Source organism: Diplotaxodon limnothrissa, linkage group LG5, assembly GCF_057381915.1.
Source record: "Diplotaxodon limnothrissa isolate DT_005_m linkage group LG5, D_limnothrissa_male_GT1.1, whole genome shotgun sequence".
Taxonomy (NCBI): domain Eukaryota; kingdom Metazoa; phylum Chordata; class Actinopteri; order Cichliformes; family Cichlidae; genus Diplotaxodon; species Diplotaxodon limnothrissa.
In genome coordinates, this window is record NC_140600.1 from 6,709,045 (window position 1) to 6,724,321 (window position 15,277).

At 40.0% G+C, this 15,277-nt stretch overlaps 1 protein-coding gene across 3 annotated transcripts in view; it reads right to left on the reverse strand.

The window, feature by feature from the left end:
• The window catches only part of epha8 (eph receptor A8), a 140,908-nt gene that overhangs the window by 52,039 nt on the left and 73,592 nt on the right, over window positions 1-15,277 (reverse strand). For all 3 annotated transcript variants that reach the window (XM_085353718.1, XM_085353716.1, XM_085353715.1), the window contains one exon: window positions 10,907-11,222. In XM_085353718.1, coding sequence (XP_085209844.1) covers window positions 10,907-11,222 — 316 coding nt within the window. The remainder of the gene's footprint in view (window positions 1-10,906; window positions 11,223-15,277) is intronic.

The following is a 15,277-nucleotide window of genomic DNA, read 5'->3' on the forward strand; positions in this document are numbered from 1 at the left end:
ATTCCACTTTCTGGGCTCTGCTTTTCAAAAGGGACGCTGGTGACATCATCGCCAGGTGTTCCAGATTTCTTTCAGCTGAGAAAAGCCAGGAGGGATATTAGGTTTTCAAAAAACGTTTTTTTTTTTGTTTTTTTTGGATAAGTTTACAGAATATGGAATACAGTGATTTAAATATATGGTAAAAAACAACAACATGTCAATTAAGAAATACACAGATATTTTATTTACTTGAAATTAATCTTATTATTATGTAATACTGTTACATTGTCACTTTGTGGTTAGTTAAATCTTGTATGTATGAGGGGAGGTGCATATACGCTGTTGTTTGTTCGATTCCTAATTTTACTTGTTTATAATCAGACAGAAGTAAAATAAATGAAAATAAATGAAATGGCATTTCACAGGAAACAGGATTTCGTGGAGTTACAGCATGAAAAAATACTTCCATCAGGTAAAGGTTTGATTTTTTTGAGGGGTTTGAGATAACAGATATTAGTGTAAAACGTTAACATAAGAAGGTAACATCATCTAGCTCCTGAAAATTTGCCTCTTTAGCATGCGGCTGAAGTAAAAGTGACCTGGTGGATGTAAGGAGGTTAGAAAGGTGCACCACCCGGTGCCAGTGTAGCTCACAGGGTGAGCAGGTGACCATATGCCACAAGGCTGCAAAGGGCCAGCCCGGGCTCCAGTCTGACCTGAGGCCCTTTGCTGCATGTCTTCCCCTCCTCCATTTCCACCATCTAATAAAGACAAAAATAATACTAAAGAGGAAAGTAGTGCCATTAATTCAGCATGTGTTTAAGGTTGTTTTATTTCAGTTTGGCCATATTATTGATATATTAAAAAAAAAAAAAAAGAGTGGTTGAAAAGCTCATGCAGATGTTTTAGGGATTAAAAAAAATTCCATCCCAAATGAAAGACAGACAGCAGCATGGAAAGGCAGCAAGTTCAAGGTAATTCCAGAAAAAAGTGATGTGCTCCTAAAAGTTCTGTTTATTACTCTAAACCACCACAGACATTAAAACCAAACCAAAACGATGGTCATATTTTGTTTTTTTCCCCTTCCAAAACAAAGTGCAAAGTCCAAGTTTCATAGCCAGCTGATATCTCATCCTTTCAGCAGTTTGCCTTGTGTGTACAATCTTCCTGGAGATGAAAAAGAAATGTTTTTCAGCTGCACAGATACAGATCCCCGGTGGATCGGCTGTGTGTGCGTTAAAGCCATATTTGTGAGTGAGTGAGTGGATGTGCGCTCGCACCGGGCAGCTTTCCCACCCCCAGGCAGCGAGTGTGGGTGTTTTTCTGGAGCCTCTGTGTCATTTGCCTCCAAACAGTAACAATGTTGTTGATCAGCAGTTGTTTACAAACCGCCAGGAGGATGGAACTAATTTGTTCACTGTGTATTCCCCCGTCTCTCCCACTCTGGAGACCATTTCAATTTGAGCTCCTTATATGTTCTCGATAGCGGGCTGCCACAAGTTGATTCTGACAGCAATTATGAATATTGTGTTCCACTCAAGTGGTCGTGAGCGGGAGAGTAATGAAGTTCTCACCAAATCATCTGTTCCCCAAATCACTTAACTGCATCTTCATTAAGAACACTGCAGCGTAGAAGAAATCATCAGATCATCAGATTAACGACGTAGCAGCTCAACGTCACGCGGTACGAGCCAAAGAACTGTAGTGTTGCCTAGCTGTCTTTCCATCTTTCCGTACATACATACATAGATAGTCTCAGACTTTCAGCCTTTAAACTTGATCAGGGCTGTCAGCAAACACGTGAAACAAAATGAGACACATCGTTGTGAAATTTTATAAGTGGTTGTCGGAGGGGGGGGCCATCCTAGCAGCAGCCTTTGGACTCCTGAGGGGCACAGAATGCAAAGCTGGCTTTTCACCAGAAAACTTGTTAGACGCTGCACTGCTGGGGTTTAACAAGGCACTATGCATACTGTGTGTGTCTGTCAAGGCTAGACTAGAGAGAGAGAGGGAGTTGCAGTATTAGTGAACCTAAGCAGACAGATATCGGTTTTGCTAAACAGTGTTAGGTTTTTTTTTATCTGTGTGATTTTTTTTCTTGTTTGTTTCATACGTGTGCACAGATGTAACGAGTCTGTGTGAAAACTTGCCTGAGGGAAGGTGGGAGTCATACCGTATTTGAAAGGTCGGATTCTGTGTGGGGCATTTTGGACAAATAATCAAACTTTATTATTTTCCTGTTTTTTGATTATCACGAAAAGAACAAGACAGCAACTGAAGATTCCCAACAACAACACACACATTAACAGAGGGATGCTCGGGATATAAGAATGAGTGGAGTGTGTATAATGTGAAGAGAACTGCTGTGTAAGTAGTTTTAACCACATTCCCTCAGTGATCGAATAAATAAATGCATCAAACTTGGTTTTGATGGTTTATCCATGTGTGAAAATTTAAAGTGGTACTTTGAGCTCCTTCACCTCAGCTGACACGTCGGGTCTTTTTCATATCAAAACTCAAATCAACACTTAACATAAATGTTAAGAGAACGTCAACAGCTGTGAGTGTTTCCACAGCACATCAGCACATCAGCACATCCTCCAAACACAAACACATTGTTTCAGGACACTGTGAGCCAATAATATGGAAGCACGCGAGCATTAGCAAAGTTACATGTAAGAAGTCTGACACTGCTTCAGTTTGTTGCATTTTTAAAAAATGATTTTTATTCTCTTTCCTTTTAATTCCAGCACTTTTTCTTGTAGCCACGTTTAATTTGCACTGCCTTTCATTTCACAAAAAAGCCGTCTGTTGTCCTTGTAAAGTGTTTTGTGACTCCTGTGTGAAAAGCCCTTTTTAATTTTTTTTCTTTTTGCATTTTCCTGAAAAACAACCAAAAAAACTTTTGTAGTTTTCTGATTTGCTTTTAAATCAGTGAATTGACTTAATTGACAGACATTTTTTAAGATATTCACCAGAGACCAAGTGATTTGTGCAAATTCCTGCAAATTGCTTCTTTTGCTCAGTTTCCAATTATACCGTTCAAAATTCAAAGTAAAATTTTACTGTAAGTTGTGTGAACAATATATATATATATATATATATATATATATATATATATATATATATATATATATATATATATTTTGATCTCGATGGAAAAAACATTTTTCACCAATAATTGCATGCTGAAATTATGCCGGCTTTTTATTTGATAGATAAAAATGGTTTGAATTATTATATAATATGATATTTGATATACACAATTATACAACAATTATTCACATGCTGAATGACAGGTAAAAAAACCTTTGGACCTGTGTGTGTGTGTGTGTGTGTGTGTGTGTGTGTGTGTGTGTGTGTGTGTGTGTGTGTGTGTGTGTGTATGAGCATCATGTTGTATTTCTGAGGTGGAAAATAAAAGCTGTGAGGAAGAATGACAGCAGAGAGGAAGGAGGTACTCACAGACAGAAGCAAGGACAAAGCTCCTCACCTGCTCTGCGTGTGTGTTTGATGAAATAATAAATATATAAAAGAAGAATATTAAATCCTCCTCGTCGCCCGCTGCTGTCATCCTCTGATATTTCTCTACGGTGCCACACTGACAGATAACGATCACATTACTTCTCCCATTCGACTTTGTTTCATAATCTCTGTGACTCAAACAAACTGTATGTTTGATTATTTTATTTCGCCCCCTTTTATTCTGCTTACCTTTCCCTTTATTCTTTTCTTTCTCTGGTCGAATCTCTGCTTAAGCCCTCACCAGCTAGCCCTCCACCCTCACAGGGAGAACAGTTTGCTGACACAAGAGTCAAAAAAGGCCCTGAACAATCCTACAATCCCTCAGCGAAAGGAGGAGCCAATAATTGTTGTCTGCTTAAGAGGGAGAGGTGAGGAATTTCAAGAGCTGCCAGGGTGGCACACTGTCAAACACACGCACACACACACACACACACACACACACACACACACACACACACACACACACACACACACACACACAGTTTAATCACATACATCATTTGAAGGCTAAAGCGGGAGAACTGAGTCAGGACGTGCTTTTCTTTTTCAGATCAACACATTTTCCTGATCATCATCACTCACGACTAAGATGCGTCACATTACTAGAAATGTTGGTGGTTTTCAAACAATCTCAGTTTCAGCACGAATGCCTGCATGTTTTTGTGATTAATGTATTTACATAATTCTTTTGATAACATTTTTAATATCTCTTGATATTAATCAATCTCCAGCTCACCACGGAGGTAAAAAGCAGTGTAAGATAATCCTGTCAGATTTAAATGTTATCAGACACTAGAAATAACCCTTCTTTTGCTCTGCTGGCTCTGAGTGACATTGCAATTTCCTAAATCTGATTATTCTTCTGGTCATGATTTTATCTTTACAAAGAGATCAATTTAAGCCGAGTATGGGGGACAAAAAATCATTTAAAGGAACAGTTCACCACAAAAGTACAGTTTAGGTGATATCAGCTTTAGAGACTTTGTCTTCAACGTAATTAAACAAAATTTCCTTTGATTTTCACAAAAGATCATAAAGAAATTCGACACAGCAGTAATGTATTTTCTTACAAAAGAAAGAAAGAAACACAAAGCTTGCTGTGGTTAGACGTAAACAGGAGAGAGCTGTGTGATTCTGTTTTTACTGTTTCCTCTCTGACAATGAAACTTTGTCTTTTTCACAAATGAAACTAACGTAGGTTATACACTGCTGAGTCTGTAAAGAAGAAAGTGTTTTATTTTTAGTGGCTTTAGCATTTTAAAAAAGAAAACAAATGTGGCTACAATTTGGAGGAAAATTCCGAAAATAATCTCTGTGCAGAGTTTGGTGGTATCGATGCTCCACTGGGGATTTGGAGGTGGGAAACGAAGGCTGGAGCAACATGAAAGATATTAGTTATAAAAACAGCAATTATTCAAATGTGTGTCAGTGAATTCTTAGAGAGCATGTCAGGAAGATCTTTAAAAACTTAATTTAATCTGGAATGACAAATAAAGAACATTATTGTTGTTGCACATTTTAATGATGTTTTGGGGATATGTGAGGAGGACAGATAAGGAAAAAGGCATCATCACAATATCACAAAAAAGTGTTAATGTATGGATATGCATCACATCAATGAAATGTAGAGTAAACCTGTCTTCTCTACACGTTTGACTTTACGTCGTTGCAGCTGGAACAATAAATCACCTGAAAGTATGAGAGGTACAGCGGAGTTCTCAGAGTAGGAGGACGCGTTGTGGTCCACTGACTGAGCAGAGCTAATACACATCTGTGAGTACGAACCCTCCCCTTTGCTCTATCTGTCTTGTTCTCCGACTTTCCCTTTGTATGTGTGTGTGTGTGTGTGTGTGTGTGTGTGTGTGTGTGTCAGGGTTGGATGGCCCGACTGAGCTGAGTAAATGTGACCAGACTAAGTGTGTGTGTCTCATATCAGTGTGTCCTTGATCGCTCTCACTGTATGGGGCACTTTAGCCCATTCTTCACTGGCACCGGGAGGCATGCCTCTCCACACACACGCAGACACACACAGTATCCACCTGCACACATGCATGCATGTACAGCTACACCCACACACACTCAGTGTTTTGATGTATACGCAAGTAGACGAGGGGTCCAGTCAACCGCTCCGCCTCCGTGTCTCTCCCCCTACCCTCCTCTCTTTTTCCCTTCGTCTTTCATTGCCTCCCTCCCTGTGACATTTTTAACGGCATGTCACGCAACCCTGTGCTCATGCACACGCACACACCATGTCGTGCTCTCTGCCAAAGCTCTGCATCTTTGTCTGGGGAGAGCCACTTAAGCACGCTCATATACGCACATATTCAAACACAGTCATGTCTGATTTTTTTTCCCTTCTGCACACACACACACACACACACACACACACACACACACACACACACACACACACACACACAAGCAACTTAAGCCATCTTCCTTTCACCATCTCGTGCCCTCCCTCCTCTCTGGGTCTCGTCTGGTCTCGTGTGTGCGTGACTGTGGCTGGCTGTGGTGAGGGCAAATTAGCACAGCGACCCAGTTTGGTACCAGAAGAGTCAAGACATCAGCGGAAGATATACTGATATACTGAAAAAGATATACTGAAAACTCTCCCTTTCAAATGATATACTGAAAAAGATATACTGAAAAAGATATACTGAAAACTCTCCCTTTCAAATGAGCAAAAACTCACTTTGTGCTCTGACACAAAAAAATACAGGGTATAAAGGAGCACCTCCAGCTGAGGATTATCACAAAGTAAAAGAATTCTATTTTCTCTTCCTTTTCATGTTATTTCCTCCCTTTAAAAGATCCTATCTCCACAACCTCAGAAAAAGTACAGCAGTGTGTTACATTAAAAATGTGGATAAAATCTGTTCCATAAACAAAACATGAACTCACCGTGGGTTTTCCCTCCACCCCTTTCCTCTGCTTTCTTTACTGGGCTCTGTTTTGCATTTCTCTGCTGCTGCTAATTGCCTGCAACTAATTATAGAAGGTCTGTATGTGGCCCTCTGAACCGGACACACACTCACTCACACACACGTGCACACACACACACCGTTTCCTATGCTTTTAAACACATTTTGACAAGTAGCTCTCACTGTGTCGAAGTGAGAGGGGGTTTGCCGCTGGCCTCAGACACAACATAGATTTGTGGGTGTGTGGATGAGTGCGCGTAGATGATGGGAGGAGGAAGGCTAAAAGGAGGGGGATGCTAGCAAACCGGTGTTGCGTGTCTCGTTCGGCTCGTTTAGCTGACAAACTGCTTTTAGCGTTTAATTATCCAGCGCTGTATGATTAATAGATTTTAATTACTGTAACCCAATTGCCACCTGAAATATGTACAGGTCTCTGAATGAGGTCAGCCTATCAAATCCCTGGCAAGGGAAAATCAAAAAGGACAAAACAAACTGAGTGTGAGGGCAAACAATAGCAGATCAAAAATCTTTCCATCTTAAACCTCTCACTTGTTTTTTTTCATCAGTGAATGAAAGAAGAAAAGCGAGCTCGGGCAGACAGGCGGCTGTTTTCATCAGTATTTACCTCCTTGAGGAAAATGTTAGACCTCTGAAAGGCTTTTGACCAGACCTTGAACTTTTTCGTTTCATTTAAAATTTTCTTTACATGATCTGCAGCCGGAGCTTCAAAGAGACTTTTTGATTCGTTAGAAAGGTTAGAACCTTTCCACATTCGTGCGTTGCTTCTAAGGCTCTTTGCATTCTGCACACACGCTGCTGCTGATGCTCCGAGGAAATGTTCATATAGCTAATTTACTGTGGAACTGCAATGCGCACAATCATTTTCCTAATCAGAAGACTGAATAGCACTGATAATTTAAAAAGCGATCTGAAATCTATTAGTAGTTACTTTGTAACTGAAGCTGCCTTTTACACAATTACTTTGTCTCCATTGCCAACGTTGAGCCCAAACAGCACTTATGGAGTTTAGTGTTGACGACCTTGAAGTAGGGTTTGTCCCAGCTGACGGGAAACTAGTGACAATTCCAGTTAAATGAGGCAGTGCACGATGAGTTGTTGGTTTATCAGACATGGTGCTGTGAAAAGAACCAAGTGCCAGCTCCAGGTCTGACAAATGAACCTAAAAACTGCAGTGCTTCTGATGACTCCAAAAGAAAGTCCGTTCCCATAGATTCCCAAGTTACTTTTGATCATTACAAGCATATTTACACCCTATAGTTTCCACATTCATACAAACTGTAGATTAAAGTTTTCTAACAGCTCATCCATAAGGATTAAAGTTTTGAAATGAGCTCAGCATAAAAGGTGTCAGACTACCGTGAACATGCAATCAGAGCATGAAAGAAAGTAACAGTAGCGAGTAGAGTGAGATTTTACTCAATTCTTCATTGGCTCATGTATAGTAGATATATTGGATAATAGTTACATTGTATAGTTCTAAAGTTCATATCCCATAGTAACAATGGTTAATATGTAATAAACTGGCAGGTTACTACATTTCAGTTAACTATCATTTACTGTACACAATCACTAGAAAAATTCTTAATGGTAACCATTAACATTTGTGCTTGCTCTAGTGTTTATGAAACATGTAAATAGTTAATAAACTGGAATGAATTTGATAAAATTGTAAAGGATACATATAATACCTTTAATATATGTACAACAATTAAAGAGCACATTCTAAGTAGGCAGGTAGGGTGGAGTGTAGTCGTGGTGGTCTGGGTAGCTCACTGGCATTTTTCTTTCACTTCAACTTTAAGCTGATCAAGTTTAGTTCAAATTACATTCTTTGATAATGAAACCTTGAATAGAAATTGAATAAAAAGTAATGCACTCATGTCCTGTATGCTAATTAATCTTTAGTTTAACAACAAAACTTGAAGCAAAGTCGTTTTCCATTAAAATCACATACCACAAATTCAGACATACAGATTAAATTGGTCAGTTGTGACACCGTGCAATAGGGTGCAACATTTAAGATAACTTTAAAGAAAAAATGTGATGCGTGTTCATAACATGCAATGTGTTTGCCTTTGCACTATCAGAGCATCGATTATTACTCAAGACCAGTGTTGGTCAAGTTACTTGAAAAAAGTAATCAGTAACTAATTACTGATTACTTCCCCAAACAAGTAATCCCATTACTTTACCGATTACTCATTTTCAAAAGTAATTAATTACTTAGTTACTTAGTTACTTTTTAAAAACACGATTTACAACCTGAAGAGGTGATAAAGCGATAGAGCTTTCAGCCCAATTCTACCTTTTCTACATAATCCATCATACAAAATGTAATCAAATGGAAAATTATCTTTTTTTTTTAACTTGTTTTATCAGTTTTAATCTTTTAACTTTATGCATCAAGCAAAAATTTAATTATATGCAACATTCTCTGACTTGAATAAATGAGTTTAACATTTAAACCTATTTTCTGCACATTCCAGCACATAAAATAAAATATTTTTTGTGTTTACACTCAGTCTTTCAAATAGATGCAAGTAAAACACAGCAGAACATAAATAAAGTTCTGTTGCTCTATTTTCACCTGTAAAGCAGGACTGGGGGTAGGCGGAGGTTTATCCTGGTGCAGGTGTGCCGCGGTCAGTTGAAGAATCCGTGAGTTTCTCTGTGAATTTCCCATCACGTCGTTGCGCACTCGGTGCTTGTTTAGAGGTTTTGTTCGCTGTAAAAAGAAGTTTTCTTCCCACGCACAACGGACGCTAATGTTTTTGTCACTTTTTATGGAATCAAACTCAAAGTAAGGTCAGTACTTCCACGCTTTAAACGCTGCACGCTCATACTCTCTCCCGCACTCGATATATGATGCACTGTTGATCTGCACACAGCTGTTGTCACTAACGGTGCACTCGCTTACGTCACTGTCGTGAGACATTCTCGCAAAAAAATCACGGTTTTAGTAACGCAGTAACGCAGCGTTCCTACGGGAAAGTAACGGTAATCTAATTACCGTTTTTGCAATAGTAATCCCTTACTTTACTCGTTACTTGAAAAAAGTAATCAGATTACAGTAACGCGTCACAAGTAATGCGTTACTGCCCATCTCTGCTCAAGACACCCAAACAGTAGATGTGAACCTGTTCTTCGCCTGTTGACATCACATGTGCAAGCACGAGAAATAAAAGTCGAATAAAAAGCAAAACACCTGGAAACCAGCAGCAAAGTAAAAACCACGAGCTAATGGCAAACTGCCATGTTTTATAACCCACTTCATCAGGTTTAAGTGCACAGCCCCTGCTGAGCAACAGTTCACCTCTCTCTGATTAACTTTGTTCACCTCCAGCTCTCTCTGGAGAGTTAACAGTGTGGGTCACCCTCATCTCGCCGTCCACCATCTCATCCTAACGCAACAATTCCCCTCGAATACTCTCTGTTTTTGCAGCATTTGAGCATTCTGTGGTCTGTTAAATGGATTTCCAGTTTTTGTTCAGGAACAATAGCAAAGGTTTTAAGTTGACAGTTTTTATATGGAAGTACAAAAAATATACTTCTTACCATGGATACTATGACTGCACAGTTAAATAGATCTCTTTGTAAAGTAATTCCTTAATGGTTCCCACAGTTGGCACATGTCATGAAGGCTGACCTATAACTGAAACCTTGAATGCATGTTAACCTTTCCTAGGTCGCTGTTTAAGATTAGGGTTAGGTTCAAATCTCTCCCTTTATACCCAGAGAGAAACTGTGCAGCCAAAATTCATGTCAGAAATCATATTTCAACTCTAACATCTTCCAGGTTTGAAAACTTGCCGTTTATCACGAGGTAAAATGCAGCATAACAGAACCTTCCAGGTACAGTTATCGGTGTCTCATGAGGCAGGCTGTCTACTAATTGGAAAGTTGGTGGTTTGATCCCTGGGTTCCACATGTTGAAGTATCCTCAGGCCAAATACTGAACCCTAAGTTACCCCGGAGTGGGTTTACTGGAGTTCACTGGAGTGTGAGTCTGTGTGTACATGTATGAATGTGTGTGTGAATGGTTGAATGAGACTTGTGACTTGTGAAAGTGCTTTGAGTCCTCAGATAGAGTAAAGCAGTTCTACATAAGCAGCAATCCATTAACCATTTATCTAAGGTTAGGGTTGAGTTTTTAGCTTTTGCTAAATTGGCTAAGAGTTGGAAACTATCAGATCAATTTGGTGAATAGGCTTTTTTTTATTAAAGAAAATATAAACAGTGTCTGATGCCCTTCACTTAGAATGGTCATTTTCTTTGTTCCCTGATTTTCAAAACATGAAATAAGGAATAAAATATTTTAAAAATGACACACTATGATTGCTCAGAGCAGCAGCTTTGCCTCCACTGCAAAGCTCCAAATATAAATACTACCAAACCAAAAGTGCAAACACACCATGCACCGTAAAGACCTATCGTCAGTGGACTCATTGTAGACTTACCTATGCAGGAGTCCCTGTGCTCCTCAAATCCAGCCGAGCACACGCACCTCCCGATGGGCACCAGCCATTCCCCCTCTGCACTGCAGTACATTTTGGGTGTGTCCCTCTCCTCAGCGTGATCCACACACTGACCTCTGACCTCTACCAGAGATGATGAGTCAGCCCCCGTGACCACGTCAGTGAACACAGCCAGGTTACGGTTCACGCCCACACAGCGTTTGTAGTACACCCTCACCGAGGTGAGGGCAATGCAGGCGCCGATGTCCTGGAAGGCCAGGTAAAAGCCCCGCCTATTGAGAGGGCCCACACCGCGCACCTGTAAGAAGACAGGACAAGCAATTTTTCTTAAAAGGCAGGATGCTCTTAATTTTGCAGGAACTTTCCTAATCAACTGCTGTGCTTCCGACCACAATGAGCAAACAGATGATTTTACATTTTTATATGCTTGTTTTTCATAAGATATCACATCACAGTTGACTATTGTTAACACCAAGGAGCTAATTTACAACATTATTTTAAAAGTTTGCAGCAAAAGCATCTAAAAATAGGCAAAAACCTTGTTCTTAATAGTAGACAGATAGAAGACTGGCCACCCCCTCAGTTTGTATACTCTGAAACAAGCTGGGGTGGCACCTTTTCCTTCAAAGCCACTTACACTTTTTTTTTTTTAGATTGGTTGCTTCTCACAAACATAAGGTTTGTACAACATGTGGCTCGCTAACAGTTTGCTCGTTAACGTGTTGACGCCGTCTAGCCCCATGCACGGGGCAATCCGTGGTAGCTCGTTAACGGAGATTTGCCGTGTTGTGGCGTTAACATCATTTCAGATTAACGCTGACAGCACTAGTGGGAACAAAATGAACATGACTGCACATTTACGCCGACATCATCCTAGTGCAAAGACAAGTGGAAGCAGACAAAAACAACAAGCACGCATGCTACAAACTTTACCCGAGTTATTTAGACAGCCGTTAGCACATGATTCTCCTTATTGGTACCTGATATGTTTAATATGCTGCTAGAATATAGCCCAGAAGAAGCGTATAGTATAGCTTTTATTTTGGAAAGAGCCATTTCTCTGTAATAAACTCTCTTTTCCAAAGATGAGTGATTTCTCGATCAGAGAGATTTTTTATTACTTTGTTGTTTCAGCAACATTAAATTTAAAAACTGTACTTTTGAGTTAAAATATATATTTATAATTTTAATAAATGACAAATTAAAAAAGCATGAACATTTTTTTCATCGAAAAGATATCGAACCGAATATATATATATATATATATATATATATATATATATATATATATTAGGGGTGCAACGATATTCGTATCAATATTGAACCGTTCGATACAGTGCTTTCGGTTCGGTACGCATCGAACAATACAAAATTTGAAATTTATTTTATCAACTTTCCTTCTGACGATGCTGTCTGTGTTGAGCGCTCAGTGAATCTGCGTTCGACTACTCCGCCTAGGGTCGACAGTGCAGCCTAGGCGGAGTAGTCGAACGCAGATTCACTGAGCGCTCAACACAGACAGCATCGTCAGAAGGAAGAGCGCAGGGCAAGCTAGCGAGACAGAAGTTAAGCTCTCCTTACAACATGGACCTCCCCCACTCTCATTCAGATCTGGCGTTTGGAATTATTTTGGTTTTCATGTGACGTATGACCCTGAAGGTAAGCGAGTCATGGACTAAAGTAAAACAGTATGTTGGATGTGCCACGCAATGCTCAATTACATGGGTGGGAGCTAGTGTGTTAGCGCAGTTAGCTCGTTAACGTGTTGGCCGTCTAGCCCCATGCACGGGGCGATCGGCGGTAGCTCGTTAACGGAGATTTGCCGTGGCATTAAGGTCATTTCAACGAGATTAACCTGAAAGCACTAGTGGGAACACAACGAATATGACTGCACATTTACGCCGACATCATCCTAGTGCAAAGACAAAAACAACAAGCATGCTACTAACTTTAGCCGAGTCATTTAGACAGCTGTTAGCACATGATTCTCCTTATGCTGCTGAGAATATAGCCCAGAAGAAGCGGATAGTATAGCTTTTATTTTGGAAAGAGACATTTCTCTGTAATAAACTCTCTTTTCCAAAGATGAGTGATTCCTCAATCAGATACAGGGCTCGCAATATCGCTAGCCCAACGTCCCGGGGCTAGCGATTTTTTCAGTCGGGGTACCAAAATCTATCTCTGCCCTGCCCGTCGGGCTATTGTACGAAAAATATATGTCAATGCTTTTGCATTCTTTCGGAAATGTAGCTGGGTAATTATGTCATTGGCATCGGTGAGCCACTGTCAATATGTGACATATTGAAATCGCGTTTGAATTTGCGCTTGTTTTCTTGCTTTCACTTTGCAATCGAGCGAGCTGTGTATAGAGAGCGACAGCACTGATCTGTGAGTGATGATAATTTGCGCACCAATTCCTCTGACATCGTCTTATTAATCGTTAGCTTACTATGCAAACATGACAAGTGAAATCTCCCGCAGCTTAAACATGTGAGAGGTTGATCGCGCAGAGAATCGCTGAGCTTATGTGAGTGCGTGTGTAAAAGCAGCAGGATATATATTTCAGTTCTGCTGAGCCAAATAAGACAGGTCAGGGTGAAGAAGTGACAGCCAAAGAAAAGCTTACCACAAAACGGAAAAGTTATGACAAATCAGACTATAAGGCAAAAAGAAAGTGCAGCTTTATGGTTTCATGGACAAAAGAATTTCTGTGGCTGCAATATGACGAGCTAAATAACCAGGGCTGCACATAAGTGGTCCGCAGGTGCGCATTCGCTGTCAAAATAAAAAACACGCACAAGGGTTAGGGTTAAATTTAAAAACTGTACTTTTGAGTTAAAATATATATTTATAAGTTTAATAAATGACAAATTAAAAAGGCATGAACATTTTTTTGTATCGAAAAAATATTGAACCGTGACACCAAAGTATCGAACCGAACCGAACCGTGAATTTTGTGTATCGTCCTCATTTTAGGTTTAACAGCGTTTTAGTAGGTAAAAGTGAACGCTTTGACATGAATTGAGCTACGGTTTGGGGAAGGCCTCAAAGGGGACTGCCGATGGCTCCCGGGCCTGGCAGAGCCCCATGCATGAAATAGAAATGAAGAAGTTAAAGAATTGAGAACAAGGACGGAGGGAAGGTGGGGCATGTAAACGAGAATGAACAGCTTTCAGAACTGGGGGAACCTACATAGATGACAACTGGAAGGTGAGTATTTGGAGGCGTGGTCCTGCTCCTGGTCCTGCTCCTGAAATTCCGATAGATAATCTCCAATTAAAGAAGAAAGGGACGGGCGAAATCTGATTGTACAACCAAGCTGCTCTCAGAGTCAAAAGACTCCACCTCAAACCTAAAGAAACATCTGGAAGTAAGTTCTTGTTTAAAAAGTAACATTAGCCTACTGCAAGTACCTTGTTTTAGTTGTGGTAGCTATCTGGGTTATGTGCCACTTCAGTATCTCCGATGTATTATTGCTGTGTGATTTATTACTATTACTGAAGGGTACTCACCACCGAGCTAACACTGTTAGCTGACGTTAGCTGAGGTTAGTTTTGTAGTGGAATACTGCTGGAAATGGATAGAACATTGGTGTACTCGGACACTTATTCAAATTCTTATACTAATGCAAGAATGTAATCACATTGTTTATCATAGAGAAAGTGAGATTTTTTTATGTCCCAGCTATGCCACCTAATTGGCTGGCATGGTGTTAGCTTATAACCAGCTGTTGTTGTTTAGCTGGCTCACTGTCAGGTGTCCAGAGACAGGAGGTTTGCATGTCTAATAAACTGAAAGAGCTATTGATTATAAGCTATACTACATATGTGGCTGGTCTCTAGCTACAGACATAAAACACGGTGGATGGCGCCATGTTTGGCGATGGCGATGTCCATCTCAGCCACTGTATTCAATATGACGGGGAAACATGGCAGCCTCCACAAACCTGCACTCGCTCTTGATTATTTTTAATGGATTAATTCTACATTCATGAGAACGCATTAGCTCAATTTTCATTTTTTCTATTAAGCAACCTCAAAACTGACTTATTGTGCCTTTAAAAGGGACATGTCTAAATGCTGAAAAACCATCACTGCTGCACAACCAGTAGCTTTGTTTGCACACCTAATTGATGAATTAAATATGCATTTCACCATCAAACAAACTCATCAAGCTTATGATGCATCAACACTGTTTGCTAATTAGTCAGCTAATTATGAGTTTTGCTGCTCTGTCCAGGTTATCTTTCCAGGGCTGCTTCTGTAGCTTTCTTGTAAGAATTAAACATGTGCATGGATCAGCATTTGTCATGAGGCCTGTGTGCTAATCCTCCCCACTTAAACATAGATGCAC